The 17,900-nt window shown below is 40.4% G+C and overlaps 2 protein-coding genes and 1 pseudogene across 5 annotated transcripts in view; all 3 read left to right on the top strand.

Moving 5' to 3' along the window:
* snx25 (sorting nexin 25) overlaps positions 1-1,044 on the top strand; it is a 29,884-nt gene extending 28,840 nt beyond the window's left edge. Inside the window, exons 22-23 of one of the 2 annotated variants that reach the window (XM_028589990.1) lie at positions 86-151; positions 214-1,044. In XM_028589990.1, coding sequence (XP_028445791.1) covers positions 86-151 — 66 coding nt within the window. In that variant the 3' untranslated portion in view covers positions 214-1,044. Of the gene's footprint in view, positions 1-85 lie in introns of both variants that reach the window. The other variant, XM_028589989.1, reaches the window with a different exon arrangement.
* On the top strand, positions 319-3,530 carry LOC114562460 (uncharacterized; annotated as a pseudogene).
* A 4,833-nt stretch (positions 3,531-8,363) lies between these two features.
* LOC114563068 (centrosome and spindle pole associated protein 1) overlaps positions 8,364-17,900 on the top strand; it is a 33,946-nt gene continuing 24,409 nt past the window's right edge. For all 3 annotated transcript variants that reach the window (XM_028589847.1, XM_028589849.1, XM_028589850.1), the window contains exons 1-8: positions 8,364-8,518; positions 10,100-10,226; positions 11,213-11,285; positions 11,543-11,646; positions 13,705-13,770; positions 15,015-15,331; positions 15,443-15,528; positions 15,885-15,981. In XM_028589847.1, the coding sequence (XP_028445648.1) occupies positions 10,128-10,226; positions 11,213-11,285; positions 11,543-11,646; positions 13,705-13,770; positions 15,015-15,331; positions 15,443-15,528; positions 15,885-15,981 (842 nt within the window). In that variant the 5' untranslated portion in view covers positions 8,364-8,518; positions 10,100-10,127. The remainder of the gene's footprint in view (positions 8,519-10,099; positions 10,227-11,212; positions 11,286-11,542; positions 11,647-13,704; positions 13,771-15,014; positions 15,332-15,442; positions 15,529-15,884; positions 15,982-17,900) is intronic.

Consider the following 17,900-nt stretch of genomic DNA (forward strand, 5'->3'; position numbering starts at 1 on the left):
CAAGACAAATGTCATGATTTCATACAATTGATTATATAAAATGTAACTGCAGCCGCAAACATAATCATTTGTCTCACTGTCTCAGGTGTTGATGGAAATGCTACTGAAGGAAGTGTGCCCTGAACTCAGCGCGGAGGTGGACAACATCTGAACACACACACACACACACACACACACACACACACACACACACACACACACACACACACACACACACACACACACACACACACACACACACACACAGCGTCTTTGGATCTTTCAGGCCTATCTGTAGCTGTCCAATCATAAACTGCCAAGCCACACTAGGCTAGGGAGATGGCCTTTTGGTTCGACCTCAGACAGAAAGCAGCTGCGTTGGTCAGAACTGAGACATGCTGATTCTGTCGGTAGAACTATTGCTGTGAAATGATGAAAACCTGAGCTATGACCAGACTTAAAGGGGCTGCTGTTTGACTTTGTTGTGGTACAGATCTAAACTTGTCTGTTCTGAACAAGGAGAAATCCACATGGACCCTGACTTTTTGCTATTTAGGCAGCCGTCTAACTAGACGAATCACATTTATACCTGAAAGTCCACATTCACACCAGAACAAATTGTATTTTTGACATTATGTGACTCACGTGTACAGTTTTTTTTTGTTTTTGTTATTTCAATAGCACTGAAACATCAGATCTGTACCACAACAAATATTTAGTTCCTGTGTAAATTACGGCAGTATATACATTACAAGGCAGAGTAACAATTTGTGCAAGGAAACAACTTTGCTGTTTGCAGCAAAGACGGTTGAAGTTCAGATTTCCTGTCACCCTATGAAGGCAACCAGTGTGTCATTGCCCACAGAGCTGGGAACATTCCTCCTACACACAACCTGAGCAACAACACTTGTGTTCTGTGATTCTTGTTAAGGCTTATAATTGTGCAATATAATGTCATGTAAAAGTCATTGTGATTTTATTTATGATTATTATTGATAGATTTTATTTTTACCACAAATTGTTTAGAGAGCGTTTGTATAAGCAATAAACTGCAAACAAAAAGTGGATGTGGCATTTTTGTCTTCTGTTTTTTTTTTTTGGTCTTTGAAACTACAAGATTTGCTAGAATTAAATATCCATTAATATCTTGTGAATATAAAATAGCAATATTATTGACACAGATTTTCCACTGAAGCAGAAGACTCACAAGTGATACATTAAATAAAATATAAATCCACAATGGGGGAATATTTGATTATTTTTTAGGTTTTACAAGTCTTACAAGTCCATCCATCCATCCGCTTATCGGGTCACAGGGGGAGCAGCTCCAGCGGGGGACCCCAAACTTCCCTTTCCCGACCCACATTAACCAGCTCCGACTGAGGGATCCCACAAGTGATTAATGAAATAAAATACAAGACCCTACTTTGCGCTCCCAAGTTTAGACTACCCCCACTTTTTGGAAAAAAATACATGAATTAAAATAAATTATTTATTTAAATTATTCGTCAAGGCTGCTAGAACCAGCTCAGCATCAGGCCCGAGTGGAGTGCCGTACGTTGTCTATAAGAGGTGCCCCAGACTCTTGAAGAGGTTATGTAAACTCAAGTTCATTAGAGAAGGGGGACGGTGGCACAGCAGTGGTGACACGCAGAGGGCGTCTGGATTCCGAAGGGGGAGAGCTCAAGCACCATCGAGCAGAGTCATCTCGCTCCTCAGTGTCGAAGGCAAAATATTTTTTAGTATTCTTGCCTGACGGAGTTCTGTCTGAGGAAGACGTACATTGACACCTCAGTGCAGAAGGGGGGAGTCCCAAAGATGCCAGGATGCGTCGAGCATACAGGAGTTGTCACCCAACTGTTACGTGAGGCACGTGAGTGCAAAAGGGGATCTGCCAGTCCTCTGGCTGGATCTCGTCAATCCCGCATAGGCTGGTGGAAACCTCACTTGACTGACACCACTTTCCAGACAAGATCAAGAACCTCATACTGGACTATTACAATTCTTTCAGTTTGAGAGTCACCTCTGGAGCCAAAATATCTGCATTTCATCAGCTTGAGAAGAGTCAAGAGTCTGGGCAAGATCTACAACTGCACCCTGAAGGACACTGCAGCACTCCAGACAACCACCAACCAAATTGGGAACCTAGCTGACGGCCATGGACAAGTCAGGACTGCCAGGTAAATATAAAGCCTGGGTCTACCAGCATGGCATCCTGCCCCGACTGCTCTGGCCACTGATAGTCTATGACGTGCCAATAACCACCGTTGAATGCTTCGAGAAGAAAGTCAGCTGTTCCCTGCGGAAGTGGCTAGGCCTACCACGAAGCCTCAGTGACATCGCCATGTACGGGAGGAAGAACAAGCTGAAACTGTCCTTAAGCAGTCTGATGGAAGAGTTTATGGTAACCCGAGCAAGAGAGGTGCTACTGTATAGAGATTCCAGTGACCTCAAGGTCTCCTCGGCAGGAATAGAGGTCAGAACCGACAGGAAGTGGAAGGCCCAAGAGGCAGTAGACCAGGCTGAGTCACGGCTGCGACACAGTGAGCTGGTGGGGGCAGTGGCATCTGGACGGGCAGGACTCGGGAGCAATCCAAGACCTCGCTTCAACAAGGCCCAGGGAAAAGAAAGGCGGAAGCTGATCCGAGATGAGGTCCGAGCTGGGGTGGAAGAAGCCCGCTGCAGTAGGACATTAGGGACACGGCAGCAGGGGGCATTGACCCGATGGGAGCCGGCGGCAGACTGGAATATATCGTGGACAGAATTGTGGAAGTTTGAGCCACACCGGATCAAATTCCTGGTTCAGTCTGTCTATGACGTCCTCCACAGTCCATCCAACCTCTTCCGCTGGGGCCTGGCAGACACACCACTGTGCCCACTCTGCCAGAGAGGAGGTTCATTGGAGCACATCTTGAGCTGTTGCCCAAGAGCACTGGGAGATGGGCGCTACCGTTGGCGCCATGACCAAGTGCTGAGGGTCATTGCAGAGGTCATCAGCACTGGGATTGCTTGCAGTAGACACCAGCAACCAGCAAGACAGAACACTGCCTTTGTTAAAGCCCGGGGAGAAGCCACACGAGCGCCTGAATCAATCATGGGTGCTGCTCGCAACAGCACAGGACTGGCAGCTGAAGGTCGACATAGGGAGACCGCTCAAATTCCCAGAAAACATCGCAGTGACCACGCTCAGGCCAGACAATGTCCTGGTGTCAGAAACAACAAGGCAAGTGGTCCTGCTGGAGTTGACTGTTCCCTGGGAAGACTGGATGGAGGAGACTTTTGACAGGAAGAGGGCCAAGTACGAGGAGCTGGCAGGCGAATGCCAAAGCAGGGGGTGGAGGACCCGGTGCAATCTCATCAAGGTCGGGTGCAGAGGATTTGTTGGCCAGTCACTCATCAGGTCCCTCAAGATGCTTGGAGTGAAGGGACTGCACATCAGGAACGCCGTCAAGAACATCACGGATGCTTCCGAAACGGCGTCAAGATGGCTGTGGATCAAGCGGGCCAATCCGTGGATCATACAAGCTCATCGCCTGGGCGAGGGTGTATGATGTTGTGAGACCCGAAACACCCAATGAACCCAGAACACATAACTGATGACGTGTCTGAGTTGCAGCAGAGGTGTATGGTAAGAACTAGGTTTTTTGTACAGATATTAAGATAGATTGTTATAAATTAACCAATTTAACGCACAAGAAAATGAGTAAAGTGAGCAGCTGTGAAGGCCATACTGCCATTTAACCTTTCAACCCTCTCTTTTTTCAGTGGTATTCTGCTGCATTTATATAACATGGGATATTAGTGTTTGAATTTAAATGATTTAAAACAAGTAGTGCTTGCTTAAAGTCTTCAACTGTTTGTGGATATGAAGTGTTCATTCATGACCCTATTTTTTAAAACTGCATCTGAAAGGGGTTAAGGCAGGTGTATATATATATATATATATATATATATAAATATGTATATATATAAATATGTACAGTACAGGCCAAAAGTTTGGACATACAGTGAGGAAAGTAAGTATTTGAACACCCTGCTATTTTGCAAGTTCTCCCACTTAGAAATCATGGAGGGGTCTGAAATTGTCATCGTAGGTGCATGTCCACTGTGAGAGACATAATCTAAAAAAAAAATCCAGAAATCACAATATATGATTTTTTTAACTATTTATTTGTATGATACAGCTACAAATAAGTATTTGAACACCTGTCTATCAGCTAGAATTCTGACCCTCAAAGACCTGTTAGTCTGCCTTTAAAATGTCCACCTCCACTCCATTTACTATCCTAAATTAGATGCACCTGTTTGAGGTCGTTAGCTGCATAAAGACACCTGTCCACCCCATACAATCAGTAAGAATCCAACTACTAACATGGCCAAGACCAAAGAGCTGTCCAAAGACACTAGAAACAAAATTGTACACCTCCACAAGGCTGGAAAGGGCTACGGGGAAATTGCCAAACAGCTTGGTGAAAAAAGGTCCACTGTTGGAGCAATCATTAGAAAATGGAAGAAGCTAAACATGACTGTCAATCTCCCTCGGACTGGGGCTCCATGCAAGATCTCACCTCGTGGGGTCTCAATGATCCTAAGAAAGGTGAGAAATCAGCCCAGAAATACACGGGAGGAGCTGGTCAATGACCTGAAAAGAGCTGGGACCACCGTTTCCAAGGTTACTGTTGGTAATACACTAAGACGTCATGGTTTGAAATCATGCATGGCACGGAAGGTTCACCTGCTTAAACCAGCACGTCAAGGCCTGTCTTAAGTTTGCCAATGACCATTTGGATGATCCAGAGGAGTCATATGGTCAGATGAGACCAAAATAGAACTTTTTGGTCATAATTCCACTAACCGTGTTTGGAGGAAGAAGAATGATGAGTACCATCCCTACTGTGAAGCATGGGGGTGGGAGCATCATGCTTTGGGGGTGTTTTTCTACACATGGGGCAGGGCGACTGCACTGTATTAAGGAGAGGATGACCGGGGCCATGTATTGCGAGATTTTGGGGAACAACCTCCTTCCCTCAGTTAGAGCATTGAAGAAGGGTCGAGGCTGGGTCTTCTAACATGACAATGACCCGAAGCACACAGCCAGGATAACCAAGGAGTGGCTCTGTAAGAAGCATATCAAGGTTCTGGCGTGGCCTAGCCAGTCTCCAGACCTAAACCCAATAGAGAATCTTTGGAGGGAGCTCAAACTCTGTGTTTCTCAGCGACAGCCCAGAAACCTGACTGATCTAGAGAAGATCTGTGTGGAGGAGTGGGCCAAAATCCCTCCTGCAGTGTGTGCAAACCTGGTGAAAAAAAACAGGAAACGTTTGATCTCTGTACTTGCAAACAAAGGCTACTGTACCAAATATTAACATTGATTTTCTCAGGTGTTCAAATACTTATTTGCAGCTGTATCATACAAATAAATAGTTAAAAAATCATATATTGTGATTTCTGGATTTATCTTTTTTTGTAGATTATGTCTCTCACAGTGGACATGCACCTACGATGACAATTTCAGACCCCTCCATGATTTCTAAGTGGGAGAACTTGCAAAATAGCAGGGTGTTCAAATACTTATTTTCCTCACTGTACCTTCTCATTCACATTGTAGATTCTCACTGAAGGCATCAAAACTATGAATGAACACATTTGGAATTATGTACTTAACAAAAAAGTGTGAAATAACTGAAAACATGTCCTCAAAGTAGCCGCCCTTTGCTTTTTTGATAACTCTGCAAACCCTTGGTGTTCTCTCAATGAGCTTCATGAGGTAGTCACCTGAAATGGTTTTCACTTCACAGGTGTGCTTTGTCAGGGTTAATTAGTGGAATTTTTTCCCTTATTAATAAAAAAAAAAAGCAAAGGGTGGCTACTTAGAATCTAAAATATAAGACATGTTTTCAGTTATTTCACACTTTTTTGTTAAGTACATAATTCCATGTGTTCATTCATAGTTTTGATGCCTTCAGTGAGAATCTACAATGTAAATAGTCATGAAAATAAATTAAAAATTGAATGAGAAGGTGTGTCCAAACTTTTGGCATGTTTGTGCATATATATATATATATATATATATATATATATATATATATATATATATATATATATATATATATATATATATATATATGTATGTATATATATATGTATGTATATATGTATATATATATATATATATATATATATATATATATATGTGTGTGTGTGTGTGTGTGTGTGTGTGTGTATATATACACACACACACACACACACACACACCCCAGAATAGTGTATTTGCAAAAGGCTTTGACAGTTTGTTCAAAGGACATGAATGCAACATGTGTTCCCCAAAAGTGGATGGGGTCTGGGGGGAGTGGGCGTGAGCATTGGTCCAGCTCTCAGTAAACTGAGCTGAAATGCCACACAGCTGAGCCACAACATGTCAAGTTAGAGGAAGTAAAGACAGGAAGTGTATCACCTTGCCTTCAAAGTGAGAGCATAAAATGTGTCGTCAAAGACTGGGCTTTACAGAACAACATTGCTGGCAAAAATTCCATTAACCACAACAACACATTAAGCAACTAAAGATCTGCGGCAGATCATTTCTAACTTTCAAATAGTGGTGTAATTTTGCTAAATGCAAGTGAGCTGCTCGTGTGACCTGTTTTGGTTGTCTATTCCGCCAGGTAGGACATTTCAATCGCACGAGAAGTGTATCAGTGGGTTAAATGCTTTAGAATGGAACCATATTAGAGTCAAAAAGAATAACTATACCCCAGTGAAAAATGACATCCTTGCCTATATAGATTTGTACTTACCACAAAGAAATAAACACAGCAATGGGGCGACATAAAGTTTTAGCAAAGTAGTACTGATGTATAGGGATGGGAATGGAATCATAAGGTAGGTTGTCATATGATCGTATCATGCCACAATATTGCCCATGTGCATGTCACAATGAAGGTGTAAATGCAATTTATGATCCAAAAACATAAATCACAATCATCATTTACAACACATTGTAAAATACCTGAATTCCAGAAAACTCGGATGAAACGATAGATGCATAACATCTGGGACCTTTTACAGTTTTTGTTTTTTCCCCAAACTGCACAGCAGCAGTTCCTTCTCTTTTCCGCATAGTGGTGGTTAGACGGCTGTGTTATAATAACAAAAGGTCAGTTCCTATGGCCACTTGGCCAGTGTGAATGCAAATTGAAAAAGCTGGTTTTGGGGGAGAGTAGTTAGTAGAACTGTTTAGAAGTGGACTGTTCCTAGAACTACGTTCCTGTAACGTTCCACTTGAGCGTACGTTCTGCGCGTGCGCGAGGCGTAATACAAAAAATTACAACCGGAAATGACAACGCGCCACGTGGGTCTGGCTTTCTCCAGCCGATAGCAATGGCGGCTTGTTCGAAATAAAATCTCGTATTTTACGAAAATAATTCAGTGAAACGTGTTTCTGAAAACATTTTAAGCCAGAAATAGGCCACACGGTTGCTGAATCTGTCTTCCTTTCAGATCGACAGAGGTCAGTTTAAAAGATTTTCGTCAGATTTTGAGAGCCGTTTGTCGCTCATCTCACTCATCCCGCTTGTTATTTCCGGGTCAGCACATTTCCGAGTCCAACTGCCCACTCTCCGACCCAGCAAGTCAGGGTCGGCCAAAATGAAGGCCGACAGACGAGAGAAACAGTGAACAGGTAAAAAAACAAAGTAACCAATATGTCCAGGTAACAGGCACGTGCACACATAGAGGGACACATCAAAAGGGGCTTGAGCACCTGTCCTTTTTCTTCCTTAAGAGAAAGTGTCATTTTTTTCTGGGTGCATGTTTTTATTTTTATTTATTTTTTATCTATATATATATATATATATATATATATATATATATATATGCAGTTTACAGAAAATACATATATAGTGCATATCACATATTAAATAAATACAGTAGGTGTCACATATATTCTATACTGCTCTCTCTCTCTCTCTCTCTCTCTCTCTCTCTCTCTCTCTCTCTCTCTCTCTCGATCAAGTCAAGTCAAGTCAAGTCAATTCCAATTCAAATTGCTTTATTGGCATGCATGTCAGAAATAACAATATTGCCAAAGCACCAAGGATAATAATGTGATAAGAATATACATACATACAATTCACTGAGTGAACTAATATATATATACATTTAAAAAGAAAACATGAAAGCAACAATAGTTTGTCAATATACAGTAAAATCGCTAGTGTCAAATGTAAGAAAGAAAACAAAGACAAAAGCAAACAAACAAAAAAAACATGAAAAACGCATAACCAGCTGCGATATAACAATATCAATGGTGGGCCCAAGGGGACGGTGCAGCCATTGACATATATAAAAGGGTGCAGCTGGATTTCTCACATGGGGTTTTACTTTGAAATTTTAAAAACCGGAAGTAACGTTAGTGCAACATTGTGAGAAACTTGCTTGTGATGTTGGGCTCAAAGCAGACGACCAAGGCGCCGCCAACATTTGCCAGCTAGCAAACATTGCCTTATCCGGCGGTAAAGACATATTCAAACATCGTTCAATGGTAGGTTTTGTTTAGTACTAACGAGAATAACATTTACCTTAGAAAAGCTAACGCTAGCTGGGCGAGGAGCTAACGTTAGTCATTAGCTGAGGTTAGCTTTCCTAATTTTTGCGTCGTTCTAATTGGCTTTACTTTGGGTTTGCCTTTCCATTGGTTCAAGCCAACAAGCTAACTAACGTAAGATAAGGTTATAGTTTACTTTAAGCTAACAAAATAACCATTATTCCGTACAACGTGGGAAACGTATCAACGTTAGTCTTTTTATACTAATAATAATTGTATAGTTGTGGTTATGACGATAGCCGCTAAGCTAATACCGTTAAGAGGGTTAATGTTATATGTTCTATGGGAATATGACGCTATCGTGTTCATTGGGGTTGCCTGACAACGGAAAATTAAAGAGACAGTAATGTTAACGACTTGCTCTTCAGGTGCATGTGACTACTATTTTGCCCACTAAAAACAAACTTTAATGGCACATAAAACAGTGTTGAAAGCGTTGAAAGGCCCAAAACGGACTTTCCTTGGATTTCCACAGCTCCACAGATAATGCACCAGTAAAGTGAACTGCAAAGTGCCTCACAGCAGTACAAAATGGATAATTTTTCTTTCCAGTTTGCAGGTGATTGAATTGATTAGCACTCATTAGAGCAGGGGTCACCAACCTTTTTGAAACTGAGAGCTGGGTATTGAGTCATACGAAGGGCTAACAGTTTGATATACTCTTCTGAAATAACAAATTTGCTCAGTTTGCCTTTTATCTGAGCCTCATCTATGTGAAGACACTGATCCTGTTAATGATTTCTCACAATAATTATCAACAATGACTTAACAAGGTGGGAAACTGATAATATCAATGTTCAGTTTTCATTTTTATAACAGGCCTGAGGGCTGCTCATGTGGTACTTGGGGGCTACCTGGTGCCCGTGGGCACCGTGTTGGTGACCCCTGCATTAGAGAGAGGAGAACTAGCTAGAAAACTAATATAAAGTAGTTCAATCATCTGCTGTAGTCTTTTGGATTTGAACCCTGTATACATTTGGTCCTTCATAGCACATAGTTAAAACCCCCTTTTCAAATGGTTGTTAGGCCTATTAAATAGGGCTGGACGACAGGGAGAAAATCCGATATCCCGATATTCTTGACCATTTTGCGGCAATGTTTCAGGGTTGAAAATTGGTGCTTTAACAAAATGTCTTCACACATTTAGATTTTAGATAAATAATCATCAGTAATGTTGACATAATGTCTAAGTGGGTAAAACGCAAATAATGGAACAGCTAGAACAGTCTGGTAAGTTCAGAAAAGTACGTCACTTTACTGTAATGCAGCCTTAAAAACCAGGAAAAGACAACACTTCACGATATCGTAATATCACGATTTTACGATATCCAAAATCTAAGCCAATATCTAGTCTCATATCACAATATAATATTGATGTATTGCCCAGCCATACTATTCAATATTAGTTCTAATCTGCACTAATTAAAAGTATCAATTTTGAGTTTTTGTCATTTTTCTGGGTTTTATGCGATGCTGTTATATTTTATGCCAAACGCTGCTTTTTTTTTTTGTTCTCAGTTGGGTTGTATGACTTTGCCAAAAGGAGATGGATGACGAGCTGGAGAACTTCATCAGGGAGCGGAAGGCACGAATGGCTGAGGATATAGCCAGTTTAGAACAAGACCCTCCTTACATGGAAATAAAGGTGTGTTGGAATGATGGCTTAGGTTATGAATTCTAAACTAGTCTTTGATAAATAACCACTTATTTTATATGAAGTAGTTGAAACGGGTCACATGCTTATTTCACAAATAAGAGGAAAGTTTAATTTTGATTCCAAGGTGGGTTGCACTTTGACAGGGCTTTTTCAATGTAAAATAAAGCCACACTAGAGCACCGCTTACTGTGCTCCATGGCTGCAACACAACAAGCGCCTGGCTGCTACGGAAACCAAAACTTGCGCATGTTCAATTTTGAACCCGTGATCAGATTGGAAACCAAATCCTCCAAACAATTCCAATAAAGAAACGATTCTGATGGAATCGTAATTTTTGAAATGATTCCAAGTAGGAATTGGTTCTCGATGCCCAACCCTACTGTTAATACACTGCACATATTTATATTTAATTTATATTACTCTAAACCACCTTCTGTAAACCAGCTGTACACTACTGTCTACACTGCACTATATTTCTTGTTGTGTCTATACTTTGTATATCACATTGCACTTTTCTGGTTGGACGCAAACTGCATTTCGTAGGGCTGTCCTCGACTAAAGAAATTCTTAGTCGACTAACACTTATACAATTTTGTCGACTAATCGATTAGTTGATTTAATTGACAGAGCTGTGCGCTTTGAGAGGTGGTTAAGACTAGAAAAGCACAATATAAATGTAGTTAATTAACCATCTGTAAAACTGAGTTTCTCCACAATGAATCCTGCAAAAGCACCACTTTAAATCTTGTGTTTACCATAAATGTGCTCATAAGTTTCTTGGAAATGAGTAATTAAACATGAATAAGCATAAAAAATGACTAATCGACTAAAGAAATCTTAGTCGACTAAGACCAAAACGACCGATTAGTCGACTAATCGACTAAGAGGTGGCAGCCCTAGCATTTCGTTGTCTTTGTACTTGCACAATGACAATAAAGTTGAATCTAATCTAATCCTCAATTTTTGACTGACAGGCAAAACCCCACAGAGCCTATGGGTCCACCGTTAAGGAGAACATCCCTCCCAAGTCTATAGCTCAGGGCAAAGGTACAGTTCATAACCACTTTCCCCTCCTTTAAACTCTTGATGATTATTTTCAAAAAAGAAAATGAGCAAATAGCGATCTCCTAATAGTCTATCGTTAATAGTACCCCACAATGTGTCTTGTTGTCATGTGAGCTATGTTTGTAGTAGATATGTTGTTTCTTTTTAAAGTGGCAGTTGTCTTGGTTTGGCACAAAACTCTCCCCACCCCCCCCCCCCCCTCGTGATTCTATTAAAAATAAATGGATGTGTTTTGTCAGAGGAGAGTTGCACTGTGGGTCTACCGCTCGGTGTCGAGTACGAGAGGAAGAAACAGAGACTACAGCACGAGCTCCGGATGGACTACAGGCGCTACATGGCTCAGGTGACTGTTACACACTTAACCTGTTTACTCATGTGTGTGTGGTTGGCTGTTGCAGACAAGCTGGAAGCTCAGTTCAGGCTTTGTTCTACATCTGTCAATATTTTCTAATATGTTCTAGTTTGAAATTGAGCTAAATTTTACTACAAAGCTGCGTTTCCATCATACACTTTGGGTATAGTACCTAAAGAACCGTAGGGAACTCATACAGACACGTCCCTAACACTAGTCTTTCTGCCTCTTAAAAAGTCTTACATTTCAAAATCAAATTTTTAAGGCCTTTAAAAAGTTTAAAATTCGCTGAAGTATTGTATTCTAGGTCTTTACAGGTCTTTATTTTCCTACATCCATGTAGCACTCTACTCTAATAATACTAATCTAATGCTCATTGAAATTCTCTGGCAGCGCTTTGTAATGTTTTTTTTTTATTCTGGGGTGTTGTAGTTCTTTCTTTTGCTAGTCCAAATATTTACTCACTATATTACAACTACAAATGAGACAAACATGCAACTTATATTGCAGCCAATCACATTTTGTGTTATTGGCGCAAGTCTCTTTCGGATTGTGCCACTGATTTCATTCTTCAGCTATGGGGAAGTGCACGTTTAGCAATAATTGGCTGGGAGTTTAGGAGCTGGACAGCCCTGGGGACAAAGGTCACCTTCCTCCTGGGTCTTACAGCCTTGACAGCAGAGTCTGCGCCTTGAGGGGAGCCAATCAGACATCGAAAACATGATGTGATCCTAGGGCTGGGCGATATGCCGAAAATCAGATATCACGATACTCTTGACCAAATACCTCGATATCGATATTGCGGCAATATTCTAGGGTTGACAATTGGTGCTTTAACAAAAGATCTTCACACTTAGATTTTAGATAAATAAGCATCAGTAATGTGGCCATAATGTCTAAGTGGGTAAAGGCAAATAACAAAACAGAGCTACAACAGTCTGGTAAGTTAAGAAAAGTACATCCCTTTAATGTAATGCAGCCTTTAAAACCAAGAAAAGACAACACTTACGTCATATCACGATATTACGATATCCAAAATCTAAGACACTATCTAGTCTCATATCACGATATCGATATAATATCGATATATTGCCCAGCCCTATGTGATCCCTCCAAATGAGTCCATGAAATGCAGAAACTTTTTTTCAGTATTTTAGGACACAGTGGGTGTATGCTCTGCAGCTCTCAGTATCCCATGATCCCTGCAGTGTTCAGGTATCCTCAGCAGTGTTTACAGTCTGGAAATATCACAGGACCAAGTTGTGTTACCAGGCATTTGACTTCAAGTGGGCATCTACTGCATGATGTAATTTCATATGGAATCCTGGCATCAACTCCTCTCCCTGTTCTGGATATGCTGTTAATCACAAAGTGTTATAATAAGTAATAAAAATACAGTATAGAAACACACTATATTTACTATTAACCTGGTATACTGAATGTGCTCAAGTTAAATATAAAAAATTGCAATGTAAACTTCCTTGTTTATATTAATATAAACAGGTGGGTAGAGGATCCAGTATTTTTTTAGCTTTAGATTTCAGCGTTAGCTTGATCCTCAGTAGGGCTGCACGATATGAGGAAAATGTCTCGACTATTTCGACTGCTATTGCGATTCCGATATGATTCATGATATTTGAGGGAATAATCATTTGTGTATCCTTATTCTCATTTTCATTGAAAAATATTCAAATTTAAAAAATTGAAATGATTACAGTGTGATTTCTTTTTTTTTTTTTTTTTTTTTTTTTTTTTTTTTTTTTGCGAGGATCTGTACCAAACAAATATGTTTTCTTTAGTCTGTAGGACAGGATGTGTAGGATACGATGTCTCTGCAGCACCACGCTACTTCATTCAGAATGGTTTGACACATATTTAGCGATTTGGATATTTCAGTTCTTTTTTGCGATTTCGATAAAAAAATGTGATCAATTGTGCAGCCCTAATCCTCAGGTCAACACGTTTTTTTTTTTTTTTTTTTGTTGAATCTGTTGTAGGAAGGGTAAAATTACAATGTTGAAATCATAATAGTAGCATTTTATGTTACAGAAAAAGCACTTTGACCATGCAGAGCTGGGACCATTAGTTCACCTCAATAACAGGAAATCTATCAAGGTAATTAATGACTTGTGTTGATGTCAGGTAATTGGAAAATCATGTCTTTGACTGGACAGGTTAATTATGTTTTTACACAATTCTGACTCTGTTGCTGGGATATCACACACTTCACTATAAACCTGTTTAGACTCTTGTAAAGACTGTTTTATTATCTAATGTTTTATTATCTAATTTTTTTTTTAATTAACAAAAATAACTGAACGTCCTCCCTATTACTGGGTACCTGCCAAAATCTATGGAAGAGTAATTTGAAAGGAGTAGGTGAAACAGAAACCTTGTGCCAACTATACCCCTTCATTCAAGATTCAATACAAGATCCAAAGGGCCTGTGTTTATTTCCCATAAGGCAGTCAAGGTACATTGTAGAAAAAGTTTATTGATTCCCAACCAGGGGTACATGTACTCCCCAGGTGGGGTACTTCTGCAGTTTTCAATGGATACATGGAAAGATAATGCAGTAGCTCAACTCATTTCACAATTTCATTACAAAAATACATCAGTCAGCTATAACACCTCAACACTATGTGACTCAAAGTGTCACATAGTGAAAACTAGTTACAAAGCAAGCATAGAAGTTGAAATATTTGGCTAAAAGTAATACATAAATGGTTGAAATAATAGCTAAAATTAATGGATAAATCATTGAATAATCCAGCTTCTGCCAGTCCAAGTGGTAGTAGTACAAATTCAAACATTGATAGTTTCAATTGTTTGAAATAAATAAATATTGTGACACCCACAGTTACTGTATATGCACTTTTTATATCTTTAATAATTAAATAAAATCCAGTTTCAAATTAACTTAAATGAATACATTTGGAGCATCACGGGTGGCGTTAATGAAAAGAGTAAATCTCATCAGCTTCAGTGGGCCAATAAGCATGCAGCATGCCTCTACCAAGATCTAATGAAGCTGCTGATTGGCTGTGTAACTTTACACATCGTAGAGGCAGGCTGGAAAATCTCTACGTTACATAGAGACGGCTCACGTAGTAGGAGCTGAATAATAAATAAAAAGATTTGTGCCGTAATATGTTATGTTGTAATTTCTGTATCGGAAAAAGTATTGTTAAGGACCCGGTATCAAAGTCACTGTATTGGTACCGGTATTGAATATTTTTTTTATCGATACCCAGCCCTGTCGTTCGCAACTAAAATTCTATTAATTGCACAGCCCTATGATCAATGAGGACCTATTGATAGCTGGTAACAATTTGCTCCTACAATTGCATTTCCTTCAGCAACACCTGCTTGAAAACCAGGCAGGAGATTTTCCCAAACGGCGCCCCCCCTCACGGAGGGATGCCGCCACTCTGACAGAGGAGAGCAGGGGGTTGCACAGGGCTTCACGCCACACTGAGGTGAAGACCCTCCGCCCCGAGGAGGACGAGGAGCTGTCGTCAGTCCTCCCCAGGCATTGGGACCGGCTGGGGAAACTAGTGGACCAGGACTCAGAGGAGGATGAGCAGGAGCTGGAGCTGATGGAAGGAAGAAGACCCAGACATATAGGGGCTGAGGCCAATTATGAGAATAGACCATCCAATAGGACTTTTGGCAGGTACGTTTATTAATGTATATGTATGTTCAATATGCAGGTTATAAAATAGCTGACTTGTTGTTTGTCCTTATTTATCATTTTCTGTCCATCTTTTAATTTGGCTTTTCACAGGGAGAAGAGGGAGAATCTTGTAGACAGGGGATTGAGAGAACTGACCAGAAATGAGGATGCAGAGTTTGCCACTGGCCTTTTAATAGGTAAAAGGACTTTCATCTTTATTTTTTTTTTTTACATTTTTTATTTATAATGACAACGCACATTAATCAACATTTCTGTAAATGTGCCATTGTTAGCCAGCCGGCTAATTCTCAACTGTAGTCCCTTAGCCAGATGTTGGCTCTGGTCAGTTGTTTTGTCCAACTGTGCGGTTTGTTTTAACAATCCAAGGTTTAATGAACATTTACTTATAAGAAATTAGTGTTGTAAATTCTGAAAGGACAGTTCATACCAGAGTTATTGGTTGGTAAAGTATTTTTAAGATCAGTTTTCTGTAATGATGTACTACCAAACAGACTTGCACTATTCTCCGTTATTTGGTATTCCATGTTTTCAGGAACAGCGGATACAGCAGATGCCTTACGGAGGAGGAAGGAGCGCTACAGACAGGACCTGCAAGAGCAGATAGCCGAACAGCATAGGAACAAGAAGAGGTGCGTTTTCAGTCATCCTTGTTTTTTCATGTACAACGTATGAATGTAACTCCTGAATAATAGGGCCGAGACGATATGCTTTTGTAGATTTTTTTTTTTTTTCACGATACATGGGTGCTGATTCGATTTGTATTGAGATTTTCATTCATTGCGATTCTAGAAGTGTTGTGATTGGATAGTATTGAGTATTGCGATTTTCTTTCCCTTCCTTAACAAAAAAAAAGTTTAATACACTTCTAGAGACAATATATCATGAGGCATTTCTAAAAACTAATTGTTTTCTAAGAAGAATGCACGTCAGTCTCATTTATTTCCTTTGTAAAGAAGTACATAACATGTGTTTTCTGCCATCACTCTGTTTTGGAAATCGATACGACGTATAAACAGAAAATATTCATGGTGGAAAAAAATATTGATTCTAGGGAAAATAATAGGGCTGCACGATTATGGCCAAAATGATAATCACGATTTTTTGGATCAATATTGAGATCACGATTAATTATCATGATTATTTGTTGTTTTTAACCAAAACACATTTTATTGTCACATAGGGTATTTATAACTGCTTTTACATCCATATTGTGCTACATTCCTGCTAATACATCCATATTGTGCTACATTCCTCCTTTTATTGAAGGATACTGTGAAGTAGTACGCCATTTCAGCTGTTGTGCGACCGCTTTCCACACATGCACGTTTGCCATGAAAGATACAGGCAACGCAATTTTCTGTTCACGTTAACGGCGCATGTGGTGCCTAGTATCTACCGACAAAATAGCAACGCGGATTTCGGTGGCTCATTACACTGCAACTTACATGTCTGCGTTGCGCTCTGATGCTCCGAAACCCACGTTAGAGGCAACATAAACATCACTGCATGTCACGCTAGTAAACACTAATAACACGTTACGCAGCAGGTAACGTTAGCCTACCGTTAGCTACAGTAGTAACTGGATTAAGCACGGCTAAAATGCTGACAGCTAAACGGTGTAAAAGTGTGACTGTACTGTAGAGGATTCCAACAGCGGGGCGTCCAACAGTCTGCTGCTAAAGCTATGAGCTAAAAGACACAAACTAGCACTATGGTCACTGCTGTTGTCTGAAAAACAAAACAGACGGGACAAAATGTTGCATTTACTGGTAAACCGGTAAACATTGTGACCGGCTTATGATGACCGACTGCTACCTGTTGTGGAATTTTCCTCACGTTACTCTGTCCTCTGTGACTGTCTACATCTAGAAACTAAGCTGCACGGTGCAGGGAACAACTCTGATTGGCTCATGGAGGATAAGGAGCGTTGTATGAACGGAATGACTAGGGGTGGGAGATATTGACAAAAATGAATATCTCGATATTTTTTTTCGATATTCAGATGATATTTTTGAAATCCTTCTAGAAGTTAAAAGGAGCCCTGTTCGGAGGCTATTTCAGTGGTTCTCTTGGGAAAATGTACAAGCAAGATGAAATCATAACAATAAACAAAGGGCTCTGTTCTGTAACATATTGCACACAACCATGTCCTTATTGGAAGCAGTCCTGGAGCTGGGACAAGGCCGGGTCAGACTAGGTTCTGATAGTCCTTCTACTTGGCTGTATAGTCCTTCTGACTGGGATTTATGCTGGGTCAGGAGTTGGATGTGATCTGACTGGCCCAGGTGAGGGAGAGGTGCAGTTCTGTGTGCTTTTTTGGTGTTCCCTCTAGTAACACAATCTACATGCTGGGAGAAAGCTGGAGGGGAACAGACTTTAAGGACGCCTTGTAAAAGTCCCCTGTATCCCGTATCCAGGTGATCGCGCTGCAGTTTGTTCACTATGGTTAGCAGTGAACCAAACTTTTGCTAACGTTAGCATCGGGGGCTATGTCGACGGCAGTGTGCTGTTTTCGTAGTAAATAAAATGGTCAGTATATTGCCGACAG

Source organism: Perca flavescens, chromosome 10 (genome assembly GCF_004354835.1).
Source record: "Perca flavescens isolate YP-PL-M2 chromosome 10, PFLA_1.0, whole genome shotgun sequence".
Lineage (NCBI taxonomy): Eukaryota > Metazoa > Chordata > Actinopteri > Perciformes > Percidae > Perca > Perca flavescens.